A 27,079-nucleotide genomic window follows, 5' to 3' on the forward strand; every position below is an offset into this window, starting at 1 on the left:
ATGGTCACTGATACTAGGGAAAGTTTCTGGGCATGGGCATGTGTTTGAATCCAAATTTGCTTTGATGTTGCTGCTAAATAGGAAGTGTCAAGGTTTCATGCAGCAGGAATTGCTGTCATTGCGAGTTGGGCCGTTTTGATCTCTGCAGAAGGATTTGGTTATGGAGAGGTCTTTCATTCTTTGGGGCAAAAGAGTGAGAGGATGTATATGAAACGGGAGATAGTTCCAATAGAGTCGATGGTCACACTGAGGGGTCTGAGGGCATTAGGGAGTAGGAAGAGTTACACAAAAGGAATTTGCCGAAGAATGGGTATAGGGGCGTTTAATTTGGATAGTCTCTGTCGGTTCGGAAGAAGTTGAAATTGGGAAATGTGGCCTATAACGGTAGTTCAGCTTAGTGTCACAAAGAGTACTATTTGGGGGTTGTGCTCACCAAGAAACAACTCGACCTCGGACTTGTGACCCGATTCGACTAAAGAGTTGATGTTCAATTTGATGATCCCAACATCCATGTTTGCATTGAAAATTATCATAAATTGCCTAATTACTCAGAAAACTGGTGCAGATCTGGAATGGTTTGGTCAGTTATTATTGTTGTTGTAGAAGACCGTTTTTTGGCCTACCGGTGCGAAGAACATCGGCGAAGAATATGGATGGCTGAGTGAAAGTGCGTTTTGAAGCCATGCGTGGTCTGCTGGTGTGGATATAATTTTAATAAAGTTTGGGGCCTTTTGGTAATTGGCGGACTGGCCCCTTGCCAGTTGTTGTTCCCGCCTTGCTCTTGAAGGAGGACGAACGGTTGGTGTTTTCCAATTTTTAATCAGAATGTGCTTGGTAACGAAATTGAAGATAATTATTTGGGTGAGCCTCAAATTTTCGGCGAGCGCTACAGGAATGATTGGAAGGCATTTGGCGTGGCTATCATTTGGAGGTTGATGATTGTGCCGTGGTGGAGGCTATTGTTTGCTTTTATTCGGTATTTATGATTTCTGACCTTGGTTTAGTGTGGGGCGGCAGCAACACTTTAGCGCAGTTGCCATCGACCCCAGCAAGCACTTTCCATAATTTAGTTACACTTTGATACTACTATCCATGTTAGACTGCCAGAAATCCACTGGGTTAGTATAAAAACCATAAGAAATTCTTCAACAGATTTACAGTAGGAGTTAAAAAAAAAATGGAAACAGCTTATTGATATGAAATTAAATGGTTATAAAAAGAGGGTAAGCAGATATTTTTTGATCTCGTTTTTCGTATTTTGGAACTAATAATGTTCTGAATGAAATTTCACAATGTTTTCAGTTTATGATAATCACAAAAAAAATTCTAGTCTTTCACGCAGAATTAGTCAACAATCTGGGGAGTCAAAAAAAGAAAGGAAATTAATTAAGTCAAACATTAAACAATAAATTTCAAACTTTAGCACATTTCGGAGCTCATTTCCTAAGGTCTGTAGTATACTTAACGAGGAAATCTATGACCGTCTGATTGTGGATAAAATCTGGCTCAATGGGTTGCGGTGGGTGGGTCCCTTAATCCGATGAGGATGATCCAGCCGGAAAACTATACAAGGGCAATATCTATGGTAGAAAAAGAAGACGTGGCAGACCCTGTTTGAGATGGAGCGATGGCGTAGGTCAGGAAGCTAAACCGCTTTTAGGAATATCGAATTGGTGGACCTCGGCGGAAAACCGGGATGTCTGGAGTTCCTTATTAAGGTATACGGATATCCAATGCTGATATTCTTCGGATGGGGAAGGGGGCAATGGTCACCCGGAGCTCCTCTTCTGACAGTCTTTCGGTGGGTGTACTCAGCGTTTCACTGGTGTCCATGGAGAGTATAATCTATCCGCCCTACTTGACTGCTTTTGACTTCAAATGGCGAAGGCTCGCCGCATACGTTAAATAAAGGAAACTCGGGGTATCCTACAATTTGAGGGTCAAAATTCGTGATGTTAGATAACATGCCGTGCGCTAATTGAGAAGTACCATTGAGAATATCAGGAAGAAAGCAACGCTTGCAATTTCATTTTGGAAAGTTATAGGTAACAAATTTGATTGTGAATTGAAAAAAAAAATTACATGAAAAAGTAACCAGGGCGACCATGAGTGATACAAGGATACGGTGGATAAACGAATTTTCAAGTAAACTTTCTTCTTTGAACGAGCGGACGTAATACATCGAATGTAATTAAAAATCCTTCCTATTTCTGGATAAAAACAAAACTAATTTACCCGTGTCAGATGTTAGTAGCTTTTATTCGCACGATATAAGAAAGGAGGATACAATTTACGTAACAAGTGCCCGTTGGGTTGCAAAGTTCGATCCAAATTAGATTTCCTTCTTGTGCTTGGGTGCAGGGGTGTACTGGCGCATGCACCGCGTATGGACGGAACCGTAAAGAACCTGTTGAAGATATATTTCGTACCATCATTTTCAAATATGAGGGTATAGTGGCGAAGGATGCGTCTTTTTTTTAGATGTAGCTTCTCAATTTGGTGTCGAGGAAACATCAGAGCAGACGATGAATCCAAAAGTGGTCAAAAGTTGCTTTATCTTTTCCTAGAAATAATTATTATTGCACGAAGGATCTTCTTTCTGTCATTTTACCTGTTTTTGCTGCTCATCTATATCCATAGCTTAATTTGGAGTTATCAGCTCTTCCCCTTTTATCATTGCTAAAGCTGCAATCGGCAATTTTCTGGGGCAATTTCTTCTTCATCTTTTGCTGGGTCCTGAAGGGCCTGTTGGTATCATCACTAAACCGGTAGATACTTTCGCCCCGCTGGATCAGACAGTTCCTTTACGTGTTCTTCCAGTGAAAGAGGCGCTGACCTAATTGGTGGCGTTCCATATTTGCCTATTGTACCTAAACTGTGTGGATACGCCAACAATCTGTATTCTGTTCCGAGTCCCCGGGACAAATCTTGACGGCCGAGGGGCAACGTTGTTCTGAGGATCTAGTGTGGATTTCAAAGCATTACATTCCTCAGTAGCCAGATTTTACAATACTAAGACTAAGGATGGAGTTATTATCGGCCCGCATGCTCAATCCCGAAAACTACCGGTACTGGGCTCCCGAGGCAATGCACCGTAAAAAAATCTTCTTACCCCCCTTATAATTTGGATTAATTTTCTAGGGATCACTATCATGCCAATTTTTTTCACTGGTGGGCGTTTTGTCTTCACCTACCCGGGCTACGCAAGAGCATGTCGTTATTCGCATATATCTGAGCGAGCACATGTCATGTTCATAATCAGGCCTGACGAGGGGGGTGGAAATAGGGGATTTCTTGCTCGAAAGGGAAACTGCTAAAGTACTAAAAGTTAGGAGGGACAGTCAGCCCCACAGTGAAAACCATTTAGCTGCAGAGGTCGACCACAAGGTTTTCCTTGTTTATAAATGGACAAGGGTTGTTGACGCATGGACAGCGTCAGGACGCAAGTAAATTAGTCCGAATAAGACAAATACATGTCTGCACGCTAAATACTGGTACCCTCACTAGAAAGACTGAGGAACTTGCAAAGGGCGTTCCGAAAGGGCGCACTGATATTTGCACTTTATAACAAACTCGTTGGTTCGTTCCAAGAAGCTGCGACATAGAATGCGACTGCGGTATAAAGTTCTCTATTTTGGCACCCCGTGGGCTGATTGTGGTGCCGGTATTACCATTTCAAAGGGTTTCCTTGATGCAGTTAAAGAAGTCAAACGATTTGATGACCGGCTAATGAAGCTCAGTACAAAATTCATTTCTTTACCACATACGCACCGCAAACAGGTCGATCCGATGTTATCCTTCGATATTCCTTCACGAGTGTGCACACCCCTATATCGGTTTAAGTCTAGGCAATCCAAAGACATACACTCTTTGGTTGGAACATATGAGGCGGTCTGGTTCAGATCTTAGCCGGGTAAACATAAACATAATAAACTTCGCAGACCACTGTTGACATAATCCCTTTGACATTTAATTTGACATTCACTGTTTTGCTGTTTTGTTTACCACCACTAGTTTAAGTGTCATCGGCGCAGTGAAATGACGGCGACACGTCAAATCCAGGTGAAAATTGCATTAAGCGGAGCGTGAAAACCGTTTTCGCGGTATTTCAAGTGTTGTGCAAGGTGCAAGTACTCGTGCGAAAATGGAGAAACTAACAGTGATGAGTAATTTTGTGAAATCAGTGGAGGCGCTGCGAAACACAGAATGCAGGTAAGTGCGACGGTCACCTGTGAATTAGCGCGAATACCTGTGCCGCTGGGCGATTCAGGGCGTAATCGCTCCCTTATCTACCGCTAACATGTTGCATCAGGTGAGTAGTATCCCGGAATTTACATATTTCTTTTCGCAGTCGGAAGGAGAAACTTCAGAACTTCCATCACATCTCCGAATCTCTCGCGTCGCCATCTATGTTTTCGAGTGAAAATTATGGGAGACACTTTAGTAGCGGAATTAGTGTGCTACTTCTGTTCTGTGAAGATTTGGATTCTGTAGTTCGGATGAGCGCCGAAGAAAATTTAAATAAAATCATTCGATCCGTTGAAAACACACGGTTGAGTCGAGTCCTGCTCGATTTGTACAACGAAATCAAGAAAAATGGGAACCAAAAGTATGATTTTGTGAGGTATCATATAGAGGGGGTGGTTTTAACAAGGGAATTATTTTACAGATCCTTAAGAATATGCCTCAATTTGTTTGCTTATTATTGTCCGCGGATGAAGGAGAAAACCGTTAAATGGTATGCGTTGAAGTTGTTGCCTTGTTTGCAGGTGATAGCCCGGCGGAAGGAGACACTCCTGTTGGAAACTTTGAGCGAATTTGTCAAGTGCTTTAGTGAGCATTTGCAGATTTGCTTGAATGATAATGAAACTATGAAATTGATAGAGGTAATGTTCGTTGTTTGAGGCTTCTGAGTAAAGATGAATATGTGAGAAAAGTAGAATTTCATATTACAGGCATACCCCGCCTTGCGGGACATCAAAGAACGCAGATTCGTTATAACGCAACTTTTTTTTTTCTAATTTTTCCTTATATTTTTCGTTATTGTAAATTTTAAATGAGCATATAGTTCCCAAGAATTTTTGACCACCTACATGAGGCTGGATGATTCCATAGCCTGCGTAACGACGAAATCTATAAGCGATACGATGACGGTCTAGTAGAGAATAAAATCCGGCTTAATAGGTTGCGGTGGGGTGGGTCACTTAATCCGTATGGGTGAGGATGATCCAACCCGGAAAGTGTATAAGGGCAATATCTATGGTAGAAAAAGAAGACGAGGGTCTGCCTGTCTAAGATGGAACAATGGCGTAGGTCAGAACCCTAATAGCTTTTAGGGTGAATTGGTGAACCTCGGCGCAAAACCGGGATGTCAGGAGTTCCTTATTAAGGCAGGCCTAGACCGGTTAACGGTTGTTGCGCCGTTGATCATGATGGCAGTGAATCCTGGTTCAGAAATACTAGATAATGTTAATAAAAATGGAAGACTTGATGATGCCTAAATAACTATCTGCATTTGTGTAATGTTTACACAAGCGGTCGGCATAAGTTAATGAAATTTTGGAAAAAAAATATATTTAATACCAGGGTTGAGCCCTGTTCCTTTCTTTACAAAGGTTACTTAAAGACCGATCTAAAACTTCTATTTCTGACTTAAATTGGAATTATTCAAACAGTACTTAATCTACATTAATAAATAGTCTATGCAACCTGATCGTCTATGCATTCCGTGGGAATGGAATCAGGTCATCAGGCGCTTTTGTATGCAATCGAAATATGATCGATTGTAACCTTGCACTTTTGTGCAGATAAGTTAACGGATCGTTTGTTAACTTTTCCCCTATCAAGTGCGATTGTTTCAATCGCTATGAATATGGTAAGTTATTGAACTTTATCTGATGTGAGTGTTGTTGATAGCAACATGATGTGAAAGTTGTAGGAGCAATTGCTATTTTTTTAAGGATTGCGGGGCCCTAAGTCCGCATCCACTTGATGTCGGACCGGACCAAATGGGGAGCAACTTACTCCCCCTTTTTTTGGTTCACGGACCCCTCGTTTAGGGCTTAGCACCTAAACTTTAAAAATATTAAGCGAAGACGGCTTTACGGTTTCTTATCAGGGCAGAGGCAAATCGTCAGAGGCTCTTCCACCTCTGGAAGAGTCCAGACAACTTGCATCATGGGATAAAAAGAAGAAGCCAACATTTCTCAAAGAAATAGAAGGTAACTATGATAAAAGATTTGAACCCCTAGATACAACACAATACATCAGGATCCTCCAACCACCATAAGAATGGAAGACAGTCAAGTTTATTTCAATATTCAAAAAACCACATTGATCTGAACAACACCATGAACTTTAGACCTATATCCCTAATAAACACTTTCACCAAACTTCTTGACGATATGGTAAAGGAAAGATCTTCCTTCCTCCTAGAAACAAGAAACGTGCTTGCGGAGCATTGTTATGCATACAGAAAAGGGAAATATACCATAAGGTGCTTAAGCTACCTGTTCTTCGAAATATCTGTTGCCAAGAGTAAGGGTAGAGTCGTGAAAGCGGGTCTGTTGCTATCCCTTCTTGCCGAAACTAGAGAGAAAAACGTGCCATCTTACATATACTCTTCGACCCTGCGCTTTCTGGAATACAAGGATCTGAAGCTGGATGAGTGGTCGTGCTCGGTAAACAGTGGCCTGCCCCGAGAAAAAGTTTTAAGCCCGGTACTTTTCAATCTGTACACAATCTCACTTCATTCCAAACTCAATGACTCAACTGACATCTACAAAAGGTACCGGAGATCACATTTCTGGTCAAGACAATCCCTGAAAGATCACATCAACAATGCGATCATAAAGGTGAAATGTTTAGGATCATTGTGAGACCAGTGCTTGATTATATTGCTGCCTCCACGTCCTTAATGCCCAAATATCTGGACAACAGAATAGCCACTATTGTGGCGTCTCCGTTGAAAAGATGCTTAGGTTTAACTAACTCTTCAACGCATCATGCTTTGGGAAGGGTCTTTCAACTCTCTAAGAGTTTTTTAAAAGAAGGAAACCTACTCCAGATTGAGGAGTTGATCAGCTTCTTAAAAGAGTCAAGAATCATGCTTTCGGACTATGCGTCTACTCTTACGTTTTATTTAATATTTCTTCCACCTTGCTTTTTGTGAGAAAATGTGAAAATTGCAAGCCACAAAGCATTTCCTATCCCAAAGCAGCATTTTGGTTTTGTATGAAACAAAACCGTATTAGAACGCGATTCGATGTCTGTCTGTCCGCCTCTCTGTTTGGCTGTCTGGAAGGGAGTAGACTGATTATCATGATTTTTTTTTTGGAAATGTGTGGTCTGTGAATCCCTTTACATATGGCAAGTGGCGCCCTTTCGTGTTGATTTTAAGGCAGTGCTGTCATCATAATGTTTCTTACAAAAGCAGAGGCAAATCGTCAGATACTGCCTCAGCTCTGCTCTGGGAGCAGCGTGACCGAAGCAGCTTGCAGATTTTAAGTGCTCCTTTATATAATTCGCAGAACACGACATAACTGCGAATTATATTGAGCGTAAATCCGCCCTTACTTTCGTCCAAGGCGTGATCAGCGCTGAACATATTTTTTTCAGGATTGCGGGGTCCTTAGTCCGCATCCATTTGATATCGGACCGGACCAAATGGGAGCAACTTACTCCCTCTTTTTTGTATTTATATGCATCTGCTAATGAAGCTTTGAGATAGTGCCTAATTCAGATATATATATTTGTACATTGTATATGTGCACGGTCAATGTATATACGTGCATATATAAGTATAGTATTCAGTAATAGGAAATGTTTGTATGTTTAGGTTGAACATAATATCTACGTTTGCAATATGTACGAATATCTTGTAGTTTGAAAAAAAAAGAAATATTTTGGGGTTTTAACCATATACGAATGGAAAAATGCCCGTATAAGATGAACACAAAACCTTTATACTCGAAGCGTCATCTTCTGGTATTCCGACTTGTTTCTGTCATCGACACGTGTCCGGGATTGCCAGCAATCCACTTCCATGTGGCGCCAAGAAAATTTAATGAACGTCCGATTCTTCTCGGTTTTAAATTTTGAATAAGGTTCTAAATCTGTTGAGGCTGGCGAGATAAATATGGACTGAAAGGATGATGTCGAGTTGTTGGGATATTGAGCAATGGCTCAAGATGTTGCAGTAATTGTTCGCATCTATCAATGCCAATCACGTGGATTAATTTAAAGTTTCCATCTTGAATTTGCCTGTTCCAGATCGAGCAGGTGGCGCGAGATCTTGGGCTGCACATCAATACAGGCAAGACAAAGTATATGGTGGCAACGTCAGCACCAAAAACCAATCAACCAACAACATCAAACCGCACTGGTCAGACGGGAAGAATTCTAAGGTTGAAAACCACAACCGATAACAGCTTCGATGATGAAATCCGCGCACGGTTGTTGGCAGTCAACAGAGCCTGTTTTAACTTGCAAAAACTGTTCCACTTGAAACGTCTTACCATAGGGTAAAATCTCTTACTGTACAAGACAATGATCTTGCCAGTCCTCATGTATTCCTCGGAAACTTGGGTTCTTAGCTATTAAAATTGCGAACTTTCGCCCGCGTTCGAGGGAAGAATGTTTATCATCATCAACGGGGCAACAACCGATATCCGGTCTAGCCCTGCCTTAATAAGGAACTCCAAACGTCCCGGTTTTGCACCGAGGTTCACCAATTCGATATCCCTAAAAAAGAGAAGAATCCTGCGAAGAATTTTTGGTCTACATGAGGAGGGACAATTCCGTGGCCTACATAACGACAAAATCTATGAGCGATACCATCAGGTTGTGGATAAAATCCGGCTCAATAGGTTGCGGTGGGCCGGTCACTTAACCCGTATGGATGAGGATGATCCCACCCGAAAAGTCTATAAGGGTAATATCTATGGTAGAAAACAAGAAAAAGAAAACGAGGCAGACCCTGCCTGACATGGAGCGATGGCGTAGGTCAGGACGCCAGACAGCTTTTAGAGATATTGAATTGGTGAACCTCGGCGCAAAACCGGGGTGTCTAGAGCTCTTTACTAAGCCAGGCCTAGACCAGATACCGGTTTTTGCGGCATCATCAATGCGATGTAAAAAACATTTTCTGTTTTGTCGTGCGAGCAAAATTCTACAGGAGGAAATTGAAAAAAAAAGGTTTCGTATTCTGTAGCACTGAAGAAGCCGCCGAAATATGCATTTCTGCAAATAATAAAAATTTGTATAAAGCAAAGTGATAATGTTTCCGACTTTTATTTCAATTAGTACAAACTATAAGTTTTCCCTTTTTCCCTTTGTTATTGTGGTGATTTTAATCTCCCTAAGCTCCTTCTTTCGTTGCTCTAGATATCCTTCATCATATACTTGACTTCGCCTAATTACCATGTTAAACGCAAGCCTGTCAAGTTCAGTTATTTCGAAGGAGTCAATTCGGGCTTGGCGACTATCAACTGGGATCTTATCTTCACTTCCTTAAGATGTAATGAGATTCTCGACTCCCTTTATATCATTCTACGTAACTTGTTTTGTTGTTATGCCCCAGCCTTGTCTAAATTCCTACGTTTTAATCATTCCGACTCACCACGGAATTCCATAAAACGTTTCGTTTGAAACTTGTGGTAAGGAAAATATATAAGCCTTCCAGAGAAAACACTGATTTCGTTCACTTTGAAGCATTGTGATCTTCGGATAACTCACTGATAATTAAGTCTAGAAAGCAATGTATGGCTTATGCCGGTCAGGCCGTATTAGCGTGCAGAAACTTGAAGCCCTTCTGGTTTCACATCCGCAAACTCGCCCAGCCCTTCGCCACTTCATGAGGAATTGTAGACTTGCCTGCTGATTGGCTTCAATTATCTGCCTTGACAACAGTGTTAGACAGAATCCTGGTGGCCTCTTTTTATAATACAAAAAACCAACAAATACATTTCACTCCTTCTCTGCATAATTTTTAACATAGTTGCTATTGTCCTTCTCTGTAGAAAGAGGCTTTCATTATTCCTATATACAAAAATGGGAATCATACTCTCGCTCAGAATTATCATCCTACTTCGGTCCTCACCCTCTAATCTAAAATATTTGCGAGATATGTCAATGGCTTGCTTGAGCCACCTTAAAGCTAAAGTATAAGTATACTTTTATTTACACGGAATTTTTCAAGGCCTTTAACTCTGTCAGACGTTACTTCTGTCTAAACTTGTTTCACTTAAAATTCTCCTGTTACTCGTGATATGATTCGCCTCTCACGCCTCTAATCGATCCTGCAGCGTTTTTTTTATGGTTGCTTAGCCCGTGCCTTTTTTCTCTTCTTCGGTGTACCACAAGGATTTATTCTGGGCACACTACTATGCTATTAACATAGTATGCTGGTCCCAAGCCCAAGTAAAGGAGGAGGGTTTGAGGCAAAGTACGCTGTACTATCCTCAGTAAAACACAAATAAAATGCTGATAGAAAGAGATAAATCGAGTATAGTTGGATTTATTCCACGATGTTAAATCCTACCTTTCTTGGTGACAGGTCCCGCGACAAGTCGACCACGAAAATGCATACAATGTCGTTACAAACATGATGATCGGATTGAGTCACAAGCCTCGGAGAAATGCTAGGGCGTCCATCTCAGTCGATGCGGCAGGACGGGCCCGGTCCGGTCGAGAAATGGGCACGGGTTCTTGACGCATGAACGTCCGACGTCTGAACAAAACGAACAAAGCAAATAGGTATCTGCACGCTAAATGTTGGTACCCTAACTGAAAAGACCGAGGAACTCGCAAGGCCCCTTCGAGAAAGGCTAATTGATATCTGCGCTCTGCAAGACACCCGATGGTCTGGTGCCAAAAACTGCGACATGGCTATGAACTTTTCTATTTTGGTAGCCCACACACTCAATATGGTGTTGGCATTGCCATCTCAGAGGGTTTTCGTGGTGCCATGAAAGAAGTCAAACGATTTGATGATCGGCTGATGAAGCTCACCATTATATCAGCTGATCGCACTATTCACTTCTACGCGTACGCACCACAGACAGGTCGATCTGATGTCGAGAAAGATGTCTTCTGGCAACTTCTCGATGAGAAGACTTGTCACATGCCTGCTGACGACTATATCATCATTGCCGGCGACTTTAATGGTCATGTGGGTGAAAAGGTAGATGGTAATAGGTGCCGTGGAGGAAAGGGGTTTAGAGCGCACAATGAGGATGGCGAGCGAATAATCGATTTTGCGGACACCCATGCCCTTGTACTTATGAATACATAGTTCATCAAACGATTATCTCATTTTCTTACATTTTATAGTGGGAAGAGTAAAACGCAAATCGATTATATTCTCATAAGACGCCGACATTTTACCACCGTCACTTATTACAAAGCCGTTCCCTTGATTGATTGATTTCAATCCTGCGAATTAAGCCACCGATAAAACAGCGTGAGGAACGTACTGGCCCGCAGCGCATTACACAATTACCGATCATTACGAATGTGGAAGAATCGTAGAACTAAATGAAAGACACGATCCATAAACCTGCAACCCTCGGGGTTACCAAGCTGGGTAAGCGGTATATCAACTGAGATATTTGGCTTTGAAATGATGATGTTGAAATTAAGGCCTGTGAAAAGAAACGCGTCCACCACAAATTTATCGATGATAAAACGCTTGCTAATTGGCAAATTTATAAGACACCGTCACACGGGACATGCAGCGTCCAGCGCCCTACACATGGCTTTATGCAGATGATAACAAAAATGAAATTGCTTCACGCATTAACGTAACCTGGATAAAGTGGCATTCCACAGCTGGTGTTCTTTGTGATCAACGTATCAACGAACGTCTCAAATCTGAAATTTACAGCAATGTCGTCCATCCTGTTACTCTCTATGTTTCTGAATGTTGGCCGACTAGAAAATACAATGAACGGCGTCTTGCGGTAATGGAGATGAAGATGTTGCGTTGGACTAGTGGCGTGACACGTTTTGATCACATCTGAAATGAGGATATCCGCGGTCGATATGGGGTTGTATTGATCGCGGAAAAATTGCGAGAGGGGTGTCTTCGATGGTATGGTCACGCAATTCGTGCTAACGAGAATCCGCTTGCCAAGATTGGTCTGAACATCGAAGTTGATAGTAAACGGCCAAAGGCAGACCGAAACAACAGTGGCTTGATACGCTGAATGGGGATTTAAAAGCCTTGAGATTGCACCCAGATCAGGTATTCGGTAGAGCCAAATGGTGGAACCGATCACGACGAGCCAACCCCGCTTGTGCACGGGACAAAGGCTGTTTTTAGCAACCTTCTCTCCTTATTTGCCCTTACTTGTCTTACGCCGATTACCTTAAGCTATTTTCCTCTATAGTTCTTTAGAAGGCTGTATTTCTACGATCGAATTTAGACAATCTGGTTCGCTGATGGTCTGTTAGCAAATGCCACTCGCAATGTTCTATTGGTCTACTCTCTTGACGGACACTCATATCTGAACTTAATCCAACACTTGTGCGTACCCTCCGACGGCTTTATATTCTCTCCCTAACTTTCACTGTGAAGATAATCCTACTCGTCCCCACTCTTTTAATCTCCCTTACTTAAAATTAGGCAAAAACTCCTTCGATATGCCTACTTTTTTTTAAACTCTCTGCCAGTCTAACGGATAGCTCCATGTAGTATGCATAACGCAGAGATTTTTGCAGTGTTCTTGACGGGGTTAGAATTGTATTTCCAGTCGCCGATTTCGAGGCTATATTGGGGTTGCAAAGCATTACAGTCTGGTCCGTTAGACTCTTCTTCTTACTATAGTTTTAACCGCAGCACGAGCTTTTCACTATCTTCTCTTTCTTGGACCAATATGAATTCATTTTGTATATTCTTTAAATATCTTAAATAAGTAAATAAGCTAGTTAAGGTTTCTAGCAGTGACTTCAAATCTGTCACGAATTGAATATCCTTTGTAATCAATGAATACGAAATTACGCTCATCTATTCATCTTTACTCTGCCAAATATGAGAAAATATAATCGATATGTAGAATAAATTCAATCGAATTTCCCTTCTTGAATATTTAGATTTTCCTCTCAGATATTGTATCTGATTGCGCTGTTAAAAGACGGTGCTCAGCACAAAGCTGCATCTATTTACTGAAAGGTTCCCGAAACAAGGAAGTCATGGCGAAGAAGATTTTAACCAAAACATTAGGTGAACAATGCATCTGAGTTCGCATAGCTTTTACTAACAGATCGAAATATCTTCCAAATCTTTAGACTATTTACAGAAAGGCGACCTCTCAGTTAACACCGTTGTTGGAGTTTTCGGCTTCCTTCGTTTACTGCTTCCAATAATTGTCTCTTCTTCCGAATGTGAGAGCAAGCAAATCATCGAAATCTACGATTTATGTCTACATTTCTTGAATAATTGTAACCACTCCATTATTAACGCTTCATTAGAGGTAATCAATGCAATTCTGAGTGGGCTAAGTCCCGAGCTGAAAGAGGTCTGCATCAACAATGGCATTCATCAGAATGACTTCTTAAAAAAGAGGAAATCATTAAAAAATCAAATATTTCAATTGCGGCATGCGGAAATGACGTGCTCAGCATCGGCATCAGCATCGGTAACGTCAACAATGATTTCTTCGACAATTGCAGACAAGGATAAAGGTTGTGGAGATGGGGCGGGTCTGAATCAACAGCAAGGGCATGCATCAGGAAAATCAAGTACGGAAACTATTAAAGATGCATTCAAATCAAGGAAGAAGGGCTGGGGTGACGGCGATGGAACCGATGAACAATTGACTGGTGGAGTATCCGGAATAGATGCGGGCCACATTATGGTAGAGGATGCAGGTCAGGATTCAGTTTCGTCGTCTTCAACAAATGAAATCAAAATCAATGATGAATCAACGACTATTGGAGAATCTTCGACTCCGACTAAGTTCTGTAAGGTTGTTGTCGACAATGTTGACGATGGCAGCGATTCTAGGAGCTTGGCTAATGCAAATAAAATGACGTCGACATCTACATCATCAACGTTGGCGGCATTGCCGGGAACGATAACGACAGTGCCTCAAATAAATGAACCGCAGGAAGAAGGCTACTTGCATAGCAGTGAAGACAAGTCACAAATTTTGAGTGACGTTGATAATGAATCGTTCAATAGTATTGACTTTGAATCGGAAATCACAATCGGAATCGGAAATGATGGAATTGATTACGAACTGAAAGAGGACAAAGAAAACAAGGAGAGTGGCGACAGGAAGAGTCGTGAAAGAAACAAGGAGAAGGACGAGGAAAAGGCTGACGTTAAGAGCATTAAATCGGCTGATTCCATTGGAGCATTCTTCAACAATTTACTATCGCATTCTAATGCAGGTTAGTGAGTTTGTTAAAGGCTTGTTTTTTGTACTTAAGATGCCTACTTGGCATTGGTTTTTCTCTAATGATTTGTTTGGTCGTGTGCTTTCAATCACTTTGAAAAAGGGAGTATAAATAAGTGATGGTCTGAATTATTGATATAATCGATTAAACGACGAAGGGTTTTCAATGATTTTAAAATATTTCTGGGATGTGTAGTGCATGAATGTTGTTGGGGATGATTGTGTTTTCTTTTTTCCAAAATGTATACTAAATTTATGGTTGGATTCCACAAAATTAACGGTAGGTGCATTTCCCGGGCTTTACAAGTGAAAGAGAGTGGTATTTGGTGAGTAAAGTACTTTTATTATATTTCTAAAATTATTGTCTTTGTACGGGTCACATAAATTTCGTCCTCTTTTGAAAATCGTTTGATTATTATAAACGCCTATTTATTGGTAAAGGGGGAAATTCATCTTTTCAAATTGTGAGTTTTACTTCACTTTAAGGGAAACTTTTATTTCCTTTTCATAAGTTTTGGTGGTGGTGCGGATTTTCTTCTGATCGTTTCTTTGTTTCTGGCCGGGACCCTTATTGAAAATCCACTCAAAGTATTTCTTGCTTGCATAACGGCTACGCGAAATTTTTGAGACAGGGAAACCATTTTCTGCTGTGAAAGAAAGGGTTACAATCAAAACAGTTCGATAAATTTAAAGAATCAAAGGTCAGTTATCGTTCTTTGTTCTCCAAACAATAATCTTCATGCAAGGCTACTTACCAAGCCAGAAAAAGTCGATCTTAAGGGGGGATATACAATTAGACAAAAAAAAGGCTTATTTTTGAGAATTTTTTTTTAATAGGAAATTAATATTTCACACTTATGAAACTATACAAACTTATAGACTATGAAAAAGCAGTTTTTGTAATATGAATAAGAACAAAATGGCGGAGTTATGGCACATTGTTGCGGCAGCAGTTTTAAAACGGTGTACATTCATTTGGAAAAAATAAACCATGACATTTTGTTATAGACACATACAGCTTCTATTTGACATTGGCGAAAATTTAAAAAAATGCAACAACAAAAAATGGCGTGCAATTAAAAAAAAAGCTATTTTATTTTACAAGTTTTGCGGTTCAATAAAAGAGGGCGTTGCTACTAGCCTATTTTTAAGGTTTTGTTTGTGAAACAAAACCTTATTAAAATCGGTTTACTGTCTGTTTGTCTGTCCGTCTGTCTGTCTGTCCGTCACACGCATTTTTCTCGAAGACGGTTATAGCGATTGGCACCAAATTTGGTAGAAAGGTGGGAACTGCGAACGCTCACGCATATAGTGAGTTACATCCTTTTACGACGAATTTAAGGGGGGGGGTCCCCATACATGCAAAGAGAGGGTGCACATTTTTTTTTCATCAAATATAGTCATGTGGGGTATCAAATTAAAGGTCTCGATTAGTACTTTTCGAAGCCAGTCTTAGTTTTGACATTTATTGAAAAGGTGGGGGGTGCGGGGGGTTGAAAGTGGTCATTTCTTTAACGAACCCATTCTCAGAAACTACCCAACCGAAAAATCTGAAAAAAAATCAGGGGGCTGTCACTATATGGTGCCTAGGCTCCGAAATACCCTCCATACCGATACCTGTTCAAATAAAGTTAATAATAGTACATTACTATAATTTTTTAGTAATTGACAGGAAACCCCCCTTAAATTCACCCTAGAAGAATTTTCCAACAACATAGGCTACAGCATAGAGCATAACCCTGCCAAATTTGGTGAAAATCGCACTATTACTAACAAAATAAAACTAGGTCAAAGCTGTCGCTTCTCTGCAAATTCGAGACTATGAATGTCAATATCACTTGAAAGTGGATATTTTCACATAATATATGCATATTTTACGTGCTACATGTTAATGGGACAAATGCACACCCAAATCTCTTTATAAAAGAAATACACAAAACCTTTCATACCTGAAGCGTCTAGCTTCCGGTTTCCCGACTTGCTTTTTGTTATGTTGGTACACTCTTCATATGAACGTATCTGAAGTTTCATTTCAATCTCTCAATTCATTCTTTGTTCACAAGCCATTTAATATCGACGTGTCACAGTAGTTTAGAATAAATCAAGTATCATGCAGTGATTGAATTTTTACTTTTAGAAGATTTAAACGGGAAGGAAATTTATGAACGAATGTTGAGAGTGTATAAGGACTCTGCCTTCAATTAGTACAGTATAAAGCTGGTTGCCGAATTTAGATGTGGTCTTGCGACGTTCGAAAACAGTAACAACATCAGAAATCGTAGAAAAAATGCAGGATATCGTATTGAAAATTCGTCGAGTGACTGAAATAAATTTAGTAGAAGCTCTAGGCATCTCATTAGGCAGTGTAAGCAATATTTTGACTGAAGTATTGGATTTCAGAAAGCTGTGTGCATAATGGGTGCCGCATTTGCTAACAACGGAACAAAACCACATTCGAATGCGACTTTGTCAGCAGCATGTAGAGCGTTTTCGAAGGGTTAAAGTGGCTTTTGTCGACTCATCACTATGGATGAGACTTGGGTTTACCACCATGATTCTGAATCAAAACAATAGACAAAGAGTGGAGTAAATCTGGTTCTTAGGCTCCTAAACGAGTTCGTGTCCAGAAATCGGCCAAGGAGGTGTTAGCATCAGTTTTTTGGGATTAGAAAGGAATTTTGTTTGTGAATTACTTGCAAACTGGTAAAACAACAAATTCTGAATATTAATGTAATGTTTTAGACCAGCTGAAAAGAAAAAAATCGTGAAAGATCAGGTTTGCAGAAAAAAAAATTCTTTTTCATCAGGACAATGCACCGTCACAAGAACATTTTGACAATGGCTAAAATCCATGGATTCAAGTTCGAATTGTTGGACCATTCACCGTATTCACCTCTAACGACTACCATATGTTTCCAGTCCTAAAAATTCATGCGTGGAAAGCGTTTTTCATCAAACATAACAGCCGTGGAAACGTATTTTTCAGCCCTTCCAGATTCTCACTTCAGGGATGGAATTCATAAATTGGAATCTCGTTGAAAGAAGTGTATTGATGTTCACTGAGACTACACCGAACAGTAAAGTGTATTTCAACCCATAAAATTGTGTTTTTCTCATCGAACCGCAAAACTTATTGAACAACCTGGTACGTTAAATTTGCATGACTGTTTGTTAATTTAAAGCTTTTTGTCGCGTTTATCAAAAAACAATTAATGTTATATAGAAGCGGTATTGTTTAGATGTGTAAAAAGTTTCAAGTGTACACCGATTTCGAAAATGTTTTGAGACAAATGCACTTAAAGTTTTGACACATGAAAACAAATGATTCAAATTACTTACGGATTAAACAGCTATACCAGGCCCATATGATAACCCCTCCTGTTCCTCATAGAACTCATTTTGCGCCATCAAGGGTTTTTTCCTAGCAATTCGAGTCTCTTTAGTTCCAGAAAGGGTGCGCTGCTCCTGCCGTTGTTTTCGCTCCTGGTCCTTTTTTCAGCGTAGTTTTTGCACGTTGTCCCAATTTGGAACTGCAAATCATCCATAACTCTTAAGATCGATGAATAGCCTTCGTTGAACATTCCAGCAGCCAAAAAGACTGCTATCTCAACTATTTTAAGGTGCTTCGGAGCAAGACGCTAAATGGTTGACTTGAAGCTCTCGTTTCTATTTTGCATGTGACCACCCAAGCACCTTTCCAACAAATTATTTTTCGTCAAATCTTCATAAGTGGGAAGAACGCACCTTTCGACGTCGGGGTGCAGTGGTGGAGGGTGCTGCAGTAGCTCTTTATTGGCTCCTACAGATTCGGCTTCTTTCGATCTACACCAGCTGTCGGCTCCAGTAGGGCAATATTCATGCCGCGCATTTTCGTCGGTTTACCTCCGATGGTAGTAAGTGGCCAAGATGTCTTTTTCATTTCTTCTACACTATTAATATTTCTTCTGATAGCTAGTGCGAAATATGTAGATATTTTTTTAATTAGCGCATCCCGTTACTTAACCTGCCACCAAGTTTCTGTTGGTTTTTGACATTTCGGAGCCGAGTACCCATCCCTTTTGCCACCTGACTAATGCACTCACTTTTTACAACTGGAAATTTTTCGTCATATGGGTTAACATCTAATATGGTCTTGAAAGTTTTTGAATCAGCGTCTCCGATGAAATTGCCATATTTCACACTGAACTTCCATCTTACCTGCTTGATTTCTCATGCACTCTTCTGTGTGATTTTCAAGTCGTTCATCATATTCTTGGGAAGGTACCTTTTTTTCCAAGACGTACACGCTTAGCAGTAACTGCTTTTTACACGCAAACCAATTACTTTTCCAGAGTAATAGCCTATAAGCGTCATTACACCATATAGCGATTTGAAACCACGTTTCATTTTCATTTTTTTCCCTAAAACAGCTTTTTTCGAACACCATCCAAATTTTGTGCTTTCGTAAATATGCCGAACATTGTTGTTGTATGTGCTTTCGCTGGGGTCTTCGCACAAATCCATTAAACCGCAAAATAAGTTTAATCCGTCCATGCCAATACCTAGCATGTGCATAACAAACACTATTCTACGATTTACTTCGTAGCCAGTGTTTATAGGCGGACCTGAATTTATTTCGTGGCGACAGTAGCGGCACGTTAAAACTAGTTTAAATCCTAGGCCTCGATTTGTACTCTCCGCGGTCCTTTTCTTTTTCGTGCCCTTGATGATCGAGACGGAATTGCCCTATCACCTTTTTTGATACGTAGACATTTTCACGTTTCTGCGTTGCTCACAATGCAAAAATTTCACTAACCGACAAACTTGACTCATGAAGAAATCCGATAAGCAGAGAAACTCAACCGGCGAAACTTATCTGATTGAAAAGTTCTATTGACTTCGGTTGTAGCTACACTATAACGTACACCCCCTCTCTCTCTATTCTATGTCTGCTTTCAGAATCCGATTAGTGAAATTACAAAGAAACTTCTTCTTATACCTGTTTCTCTGCGTTTTCTACAGAGAGAGCGGAGCGGTCTAAATTCGAGCATTGACGCGCAGTGTTCACAGGACTGTAACTTTTATAATTTTTCGAATTTCGCTTTGAAATTTTGAGGAAATATTCTATCGATTAAAAAACTTGGAAAAAATGAATTTCTGGAAAGTTTTAATTATATATCTCCCCTTAAGGACAAACATACTGTTGAGAACGAAAAATTTTACCAGGCAGGTCAAAACAAAATGGCGGTTCCTCAGCATTTTCGTGGAAACATCTTTTTCTGTCATATTTCTGTTACTTCCATCCGCACATCTGCAAGTTAATTCTTTGCTTTCTTGACGGGTGGAAATCCCAAGTCACACTCCAACAGCATCTTTCTTCGCTCTACTCAAGTCCGGCTGGCATCCCTCAAGGATCAGTTCTCTCAGTTACCCTCTTTTCCCTGTTCACCGCAGACCTACCCAAACCAGCCCCACAGCGAAACCCAATCCGATCTGGAGTAACACAAGATGACGTCTAAAATAAGGTGATATCAACCCTATCTTTCAAAATTCGCAACATCCCAATCACAACCGTAAATGAAGTCACCTACCTTGAGATAACTATAAATTCCCGCCTATACCAATCCCACATATCACGAAGGCACTAAGCCGTGCAACTGGTCCCTTCAAATCCCTTTACCCAACCCTGAAATACCACACCCCTACACCTCCGAAAGTCAAGCTGTTTTGCCACAAACAGCTTATCCGTCCCCTCTTCATTTTCTGGTCTGACAGCTGCGTTACCCAAATTGAACGATTCCAACTCTAAGAGCGCAGAATCCTACGCCACTGCCCCAACCTACAAAAACGAAGACCGCTCCAAATACATCTCCAATCAGATTTTCTACGACACCTGCTAAACGATTCGCATCGGCGCCGTTCTAGCCCGTTCTGCCTCCCCCCCCCCATTCCCTCACTAAATGTCTAACCTATCCTAACTCTCTTATCTCCCAGGCCATCCAGATCGAGATCGTCTATGAACTCATCTGTTCCCTCGAATCCTCTTATCTCTCCCCGAAACCTCCTTTTTGACCCCGACGATAGAGTAGTCTTCTATACCGGCAACTACTCCTCATCTCAATTTTTAAAACCCTCCCATCTACAGCGGTAATCCTAGCTTCCTTCTCCCAAACCGGATCAAATCGGAAGCAACCTACTCCCTCTTTTTTGGTCCATGGACGGGGGTTCAGAAGCGAGGCAGTATCTGACGAGTTGCCTCTGCCCTGGTACGAAACCGTGAAGCCGACTTCACATTTTCTGTGCTATTTCTAGAGAATGCCCATCCGTAGTAAACAAGTTGATGTTATGCTAAGTTCAATGTCATTCTGGTTAGAATTTGATGACATTGGATCTATGTCTGAATTAATTAACTTGTGTCACCTCTCTTACTATGCTTTGTTCAAACCAACTTCCATCCAATGTCTGGGGTAATTTTCGATTTCTCATTTAAGTGAACGATGCAGTCAAAATTTCAATCGTAATTCAGAATATTTGAATTTATTCTGCATCCTTTCCCCAAAATTAATTCTATTAAACTTTTCACCGAAGTATTTCTCTTAGATCTTATCGGTTTCGATTTCTTTGAGTGCGCATTATTGAACTTCCCCCTACCCTACCAATGTGGATGTAGTATGTGCATGCATTTGGACTCAAACCTGTAGCAACTTCGTGGACTGCTTCCTCACTGTTATTCTTATTTTTTGTATACTTGCCTGCAACACACCTAGCATGGATATATTCCAGGCACTTTTCGTAGGTTCGGATTACTTTTGAAATTCTTGCCTTTTCCACAATGTGTAGATGGACTCCCCTTTTCGTTCGTTTCCTTTGATTTCTATCTTTTTCAGGTTTGATATTTGCATCCTGTTGGTGGTAATATGAAATTGGGTTTTCATTTCATTTCTTTTGTCGCCGTTTTGGTTCACCATATTGAACAATGAACACCATCAGCTGAAACATCAAAGGAACCAATTGGAATTATATTCAATTTTTCGGTGCACCTGTCAGCCCTTGCTCCACCTTCTCACTCTTTTATCCAATATAGCCTTATCATTTCTTTACAACGACTTAATTTTATTAATTTAATAGACCTTAAATGCTTTTGATTTAAATACAGTATATATCTTTTATAACGACCTCGAAGGGACCGGTGAAATTCGGTAGGTCGCTATATGCATACACCAGATGAATACTCCAAGAAACTTTTATATTTATTTATGACAGAAAAGAGTAAGGTAAATGAGTAAAACAAAAATTATACATTCTCCGTAATTTACTCAACAACATGGCTCAGATGATTTTAGTTTGATTTTAACAAAAAAATCCGTCATTTTAGTTTGTTTTTGTGATTTCCTACTTTCTAAAAAGTGTCTTTCAATTATAATACTTTTTCCAAATGTAATAAAGCAAAATCTGTTTTATCTTCTTTCAAACCTTCATTAAATGTAAAAAATGTTGAGTCGTTTAAATCGTTGAAAATGCATCCTTTAAAGGCGGTACCGAATGCCTTTTCCAAAGCCCCGACCTTTGATTCCAGTTCGCCTGTCGTGCCAATCTTACCAATTTGCGCACCGGAGAATTTGTTCTTAGTTACTTGACCAAACTTTCTCCAGTCGATCCTCCTGGGATCTCTGAATGGTTTGGAGACCCCTGCGGCGAGATCTAGACTGAAAAAATTTCAACTGTGATCTGAGAAGAATCTCTGGTCAGACACTCTTTAGTCCTCCACCCTAAGAATCCCATTGTCAGTTATTAAGATGATATCAAGGACCTTCTTCCAACCGTCAGTTCTCCGAGATGGGGAAATGGAAGGTTACACACCGATAGGTTTGAAGTAATAATAAAATAAAAGAATGAGTTACCTCTCTCGTTGATTTCTGAGCTGCCCCAAAGCGTATGCCTTGCATTGGCCTCGCAGCCTAATGACAGGTTGGCATTCTTTGTTGCTATGGTGTCCGTCAGATGTTGTAGTTCTTCTGACGGAGCTGATCGGTCGTAAGCCATGTAAGCCAAGGAAATATACACATTCTCTGCCCCCGCCTGCTCCAGTTTGACCACGACTAGGTTGCTGGAATCAGGTCCGGACACAGAAAAGCGTGCAGACTCTTCCTTGTGGTAATACATGTTCTAGGTCTGCCCTGATCAACATCCTACGGCCCATTTGCTGATGGAGCAAAATAACCGTCTTTTGGGGACGCACCAGAGCCGCTTGTTGGGCGACTCAACTCAAAATCGGCATATGATGTCGGCTCGTAGCTTTGGAGCATATCACCAAGGTAACTATCATCCAACAGTGCGTCCAGTGTTGCCTTCTACTAATCACCATACACCGAACCCATCAAACCACCATCCATTTCCAGCCTACTATTAGAGATACTATGGATTAGCTTTGTCACCAATTTCGAGGTTTTGGTTTTAGGAAAATTTTATATTTATTTTGACCGTTGGCTAACGAGGCTTTGTTTGGAACTGTTGCCTACCTAAAAAGGGGAAACTTTCATATTTGTTAATACTGAAGTAGTTCTCCTACATGACAGAAGTGAATCATCGAACGTGCTTTGTTAACAACATCTCGATGATGCATCTAATTTGATTATAGTGAGATGCGACGCTGATCAGTACAAAATCTTCCTCCATATATTCGTAAAGTATCTTTGGTGGCGGCCTAGCAATAGCATAGAGAGTGATTGGGCGATTGACGCTACGGTAAATCCTGAATATAAGGCATTCGTTGATGCGTTGATTAGAAAGGGCGTCATTATCTAAGTTATGCCGAAACACATCTGCGATCGATTGCGTTCACCTTGTTCAAACTTGCTCGGAGAGAAATACTTCGGGTGGTAGCGAGTCCTCAAGGATTGTCACCGTGTCTTTAGGATCTCAAGGAGCAGGGCAGTGCCTCTTTTTAGTTGCAATGGAATTTTTTGGGAATTTCGAGTTTGGTTATCCGTCGCGGTCTTAGTAGGACCTCTGACAAGGGGTTCTACTCTAGGCAAGCGCTACTACTGATGATCCGATCGGAATTCTCTGGTCCTCATTGTAATTGGGAAGTGCTTGATAAGTTTTGTAGAATCTTGCTCAATATTAAGGATTATCGTTTTTCATCATCAATGGATATTCTCGGACAAAGGGGGTGCAGCTCTTTTTCTTCAGTCTCCTCTACTGGATCCCGCATTTGATTGATACACCTTTAGGTTATCCCCCAGGTGTAGCGTATTGAATAACAGAGGTCACAGGGCGTTCAGTGATAGCTCTGTGGATTCATTTGGGCATGTGTTTCCAGACAGGCAGTAAACTGGCTACTTATTTTCAAATGAAACGTTCAAGCGTCAATTGTTGTTTCTCCACAATTTTCGTTCCTGGATTCCCCATTGGACGACATCTATTCGCGTGAGTGGTGTTCGGTGTTCATTCCCTTCCAGGCACCACGAGGGTATTACCAGTGGTGTTTCTTAAATTTCAGTGACACATGGGCATTGGCCATATAATTTCTGGATCTATTCTCCCCCAGTGAACAAAAGACCGGGCCATGGTTTTCATTATCACTATACCTATGTATAATATGTAGGTGTGCTGAGTTAAAGTCTTGTCTAAGGTCACCTCTTGGCGGTCTTGATGGCTGACTTGTACTTCTTCATGCAGTCCTTGTATGGGTGCCAATGTTTATGTCAGTAGCAGATGTTAAAGATTTCCCTGGTCAGTTTCCTGAGGCTGGAGAGACCTTCATTCCACCATGGTGGCAGTGTTTTCTTGGTGTATTTAACAAGACACGAGATTTTAAAGGCGTTATCGAATGCCTTTTCCAGAGCCCCCTTTGACTCCAGTTTGTCTGTCGTGCTAATCTTGCAAATTTGTACACCGGAGAGTTTGTTCTTAATTATTTGACCAAACTTCCTCCAGCCAATCCTCCTAGTGTCTTTGAAGGGTTTGGAGACCTCTGCGGCGAGATCCAGACTGAAAAGTATCCAACTATTATCTGTGAAGGATTTCCGGTCAGACACTCTCCAGTTCTCTACCCTAAGAATCCCTTTGTCAGTTATTATGGCGATATCAAGGACCTCCTCCCAACCATTACAGTTCTCCGAAGCTGGAAGGTTGATGTACTGCCCCTGTTACACGTCGGTAGATTTGTATTCAAAATAAAACCAAAAAGTGACGCACCTTTCTCCTTGCATTGGCGTCGCAGCCTATCAACAGGTTGGCTTTCTTTGTTGCTGTGCTGGTCATTAAATGTTGTAGTTCTTCTGACGAAGTTGATCAGTCGTAGGTCATGTAAGCCGAGGAAATATTCACGTTCTCTGCCCATGCCTGTCTCAGTTTGACAACGACTAGATCGCTGGAACTCAGGTCCGGACACAGAAAAGCATGCAGAGTCATCTTCACGAGGATACATGCTCTAGGTCTATCCTGATCAGCGTCTCCTGTGCTATGAAGTAAATTATAGTACTTGCTTTGGAACTCATTGATGGTTCGGTTGCCTCCGACCCAAGGCTCCTGTATTAATGCGATGTCGATGTCTTCCGCCTTGGGTCGGAGGCAACCGAACCATCAATGAGTTCCAAAGCAAGTACTATAATTTACTTCATAGCACAGGAGAGGTTAGCCGAGGCGCACTTTGAGTGCAACAGATTTGCCAGTGTTACCTTCAGCATGATATACTTGCATGGGGGGCTCGTCAGTTCCCGTCGATCCTAACCTCCTCCAACGGCGGGGTCGATTAGATTCAGGGCGTAGTCCGGTTTTCCTGAGCGGAACACTTTTACCTTTGCGTTTCTGACTCCGAACCGCACTTTATAATCGACGTTTTCCAGTGCCTCCAGACAGTCTTCATTTATACGGAGTAGAAAAGCTTGGCTGTTTGTCTGGGGTCCCTCCTTGATAATAACCCAATCGTCCATGGGAATCCTGGGGTTTTGAAGGTGCACGGGTTGGACGAGCTTGCCCTTATCCATGCGGATCTTCGGCAACCAGATGCGAGCGTTCGGTCTCCTGGGAATCTCGTCGTAAAGGATGACATTGAGCTTTACGCCCTTCCAAGCATCGCTGATCGTATCGACGCACGGACCGAGAAAATCCCTAGAGAATTGGTCCTCGCAAGCTATAACGTGGAACCCATGGATCACCTGAGAGGAATCAAAACAGCGGATGAATCCCGTGTGTTTGCCTTGGGTGTCCAGGAGATGCTCAATGATCATCTCCGACAGCTTGGTCTCAACACTGATCCACACCTTCGGCGCTAGTTTATCGGTAGCGGAATTACCATCCGCCAGTGCCACACGTAAGTGGCTCTTGGCCACGTCGCTGAAGGCTTTCGCAGTTCGTGGCCCGTCGGCTGACTGTTGCTGCGTACTTTTCTTCAGATATTGCTTAGCGTCTGGGTTCTTACCCACTCTGCTCCGCTTGTGATCGACCTCGTTTCAGAGCGATGGGTTTCTTCTGCTCGTCTGCCAGGCGTTTGCTGTTGTATTCCTCAACAGTCGCCTGGTATTTAGCGAGGTCTTTTTTCATCCCGCTCGTCGACAGTACCGGCCTCCTTATTCTTAGCAATGTTGCTGAGAAGATGCATAGCCTTCTGGTACTGGCTCTTGAGCAGGAGATCAGTGGACCTTCGTTTCTTAGTCGGTTTTCGGCAACCGGTTTTCACTTTTGAGGTATCCCCCGACGTCGAGGATTTCGGGTTAGGAGTATTATGTCTGGTACTCGCTACACCCAGTTTGACGGCAGTGGATTCCAGGTTGGAAACCATTAGTTCGTCTGCCGCTTTGCTCCTGGAGGTCCCTGGGGTTGGTTTCAGCACAGCGGTGCTACGGCTGGCACCGAGTGTGCTGCTCTCGACGGCTACTGTCTCGTAGCTGGATGCCAACAGCTCGTCTTCCGATGATGCGTCTGGCATCACTCCCTCTTCTTCTATCGTCGGTTTTTTTTTTATTTTTAAAATTGAGTCCATGTTTTGATTCCACGAGTAGTTCGAGAAGGGGGTCCACCCTGGGTAGCTCAGCCACCAGGGTAAGGGTTTTATTTGAAACTGAAGGTGCCCAAGGAATTCAGAGTTTGCATTCTAAAGACAAAGCTCCCCATTGGCCACGCAGCCCTCGGTGTATGCTGTTCTACCTTGGCTTGGGATCCTATTAGCACCTTCTTCAGTGCAGGGAGGACATTCCCAGAGCTGTTGTTTCGGCCCATCCCCCGCCACATCTACTTGCCCCTAACAAATGGCCAACAGACAAGCAGATCCTCGCCAGTTGGATGAGCTTACTCGCAGCCCGGCCCTATACACTCTTGACCCGTCCGAAGCCGGTTTCTAGCGGCCACCACGAGGAGGTAGTGTGAGAACTTGCCGAATTATCCAACCTTAACCTGAAGCATAATCAGACTAGGCCGCCACTGCAAAGTAAGGACAAATAATTTTTCAAATTATTAAGTGATTTACTTTGGTTATCATTTACCACTTTAAACAACTATCGATTATTGCATTCATCTTTTTTCTAAAAAGAGGAGCACTCCTCACTTTCCACCAACATTATTCTTCTTGATTATTCTTAGTGTTGACGGAACTCAAATGCTTGGAAAATATTCGTAATGCAAAGCAAACACAACTGGAACTAACCATATTTACGATAAGAGGTTTATTCTCCGTTTATACGTTGAGTATAGTTGGTTTG

The 27,079-nt window shown here is 41.6% G+C and overlaps 1 protein-coding gene across 1 annotated transcript in view; it reads left to right on the forward strand.

Annotated features, from left to right (window-relative positions):
* Positions 1-4,006: 4,006 nt before the first annotated feature.
* Positions 4,007-27,079, forward strand: part of LOC119656733 — a 79,617-nt gene continuing 56,544 nt past the window's right edge. The window contains exons 1-5 of the mRNA XM_038063274.1: positions 4,007-4,212; positions 4,352-4,609; positions 4,670-4,886; positions 13,093-13,222; positions 13,288-14,394. Coding sequence (XP_037919202.1) covers positions 4,145-4,212; positions 4,352-4,609; positions 4,670-4,886; positions 13,093-13,222; positions 13,288-14,394 — 1,780 coding nt within the window. The 5' untranslated portion in view covers positions 4,007-4,144. The remainder of the gene's footprint in view (positions 4,213-4,351; positions 4,610-4,669; positions 4,887-13,092; positions 13,223-13,287; positions 14,395-27,079) is intronic.

The sequence above is a fragment of the Hermetia illucens genome, chromosome 5 (assembly GCF_905115235.1).
Source record: "Hermetia illucens chromosome 5, iHerIll2.2.curated.20191125, whole genome shotgun sequence".
Classification (NCBI taxonomy): domain Eukaryota; kingdom Metazoa; phylum Arthropoda; class Insecta; order Diptera; family Stratiomyidae; genus Hermetia; species Hermetia illucens.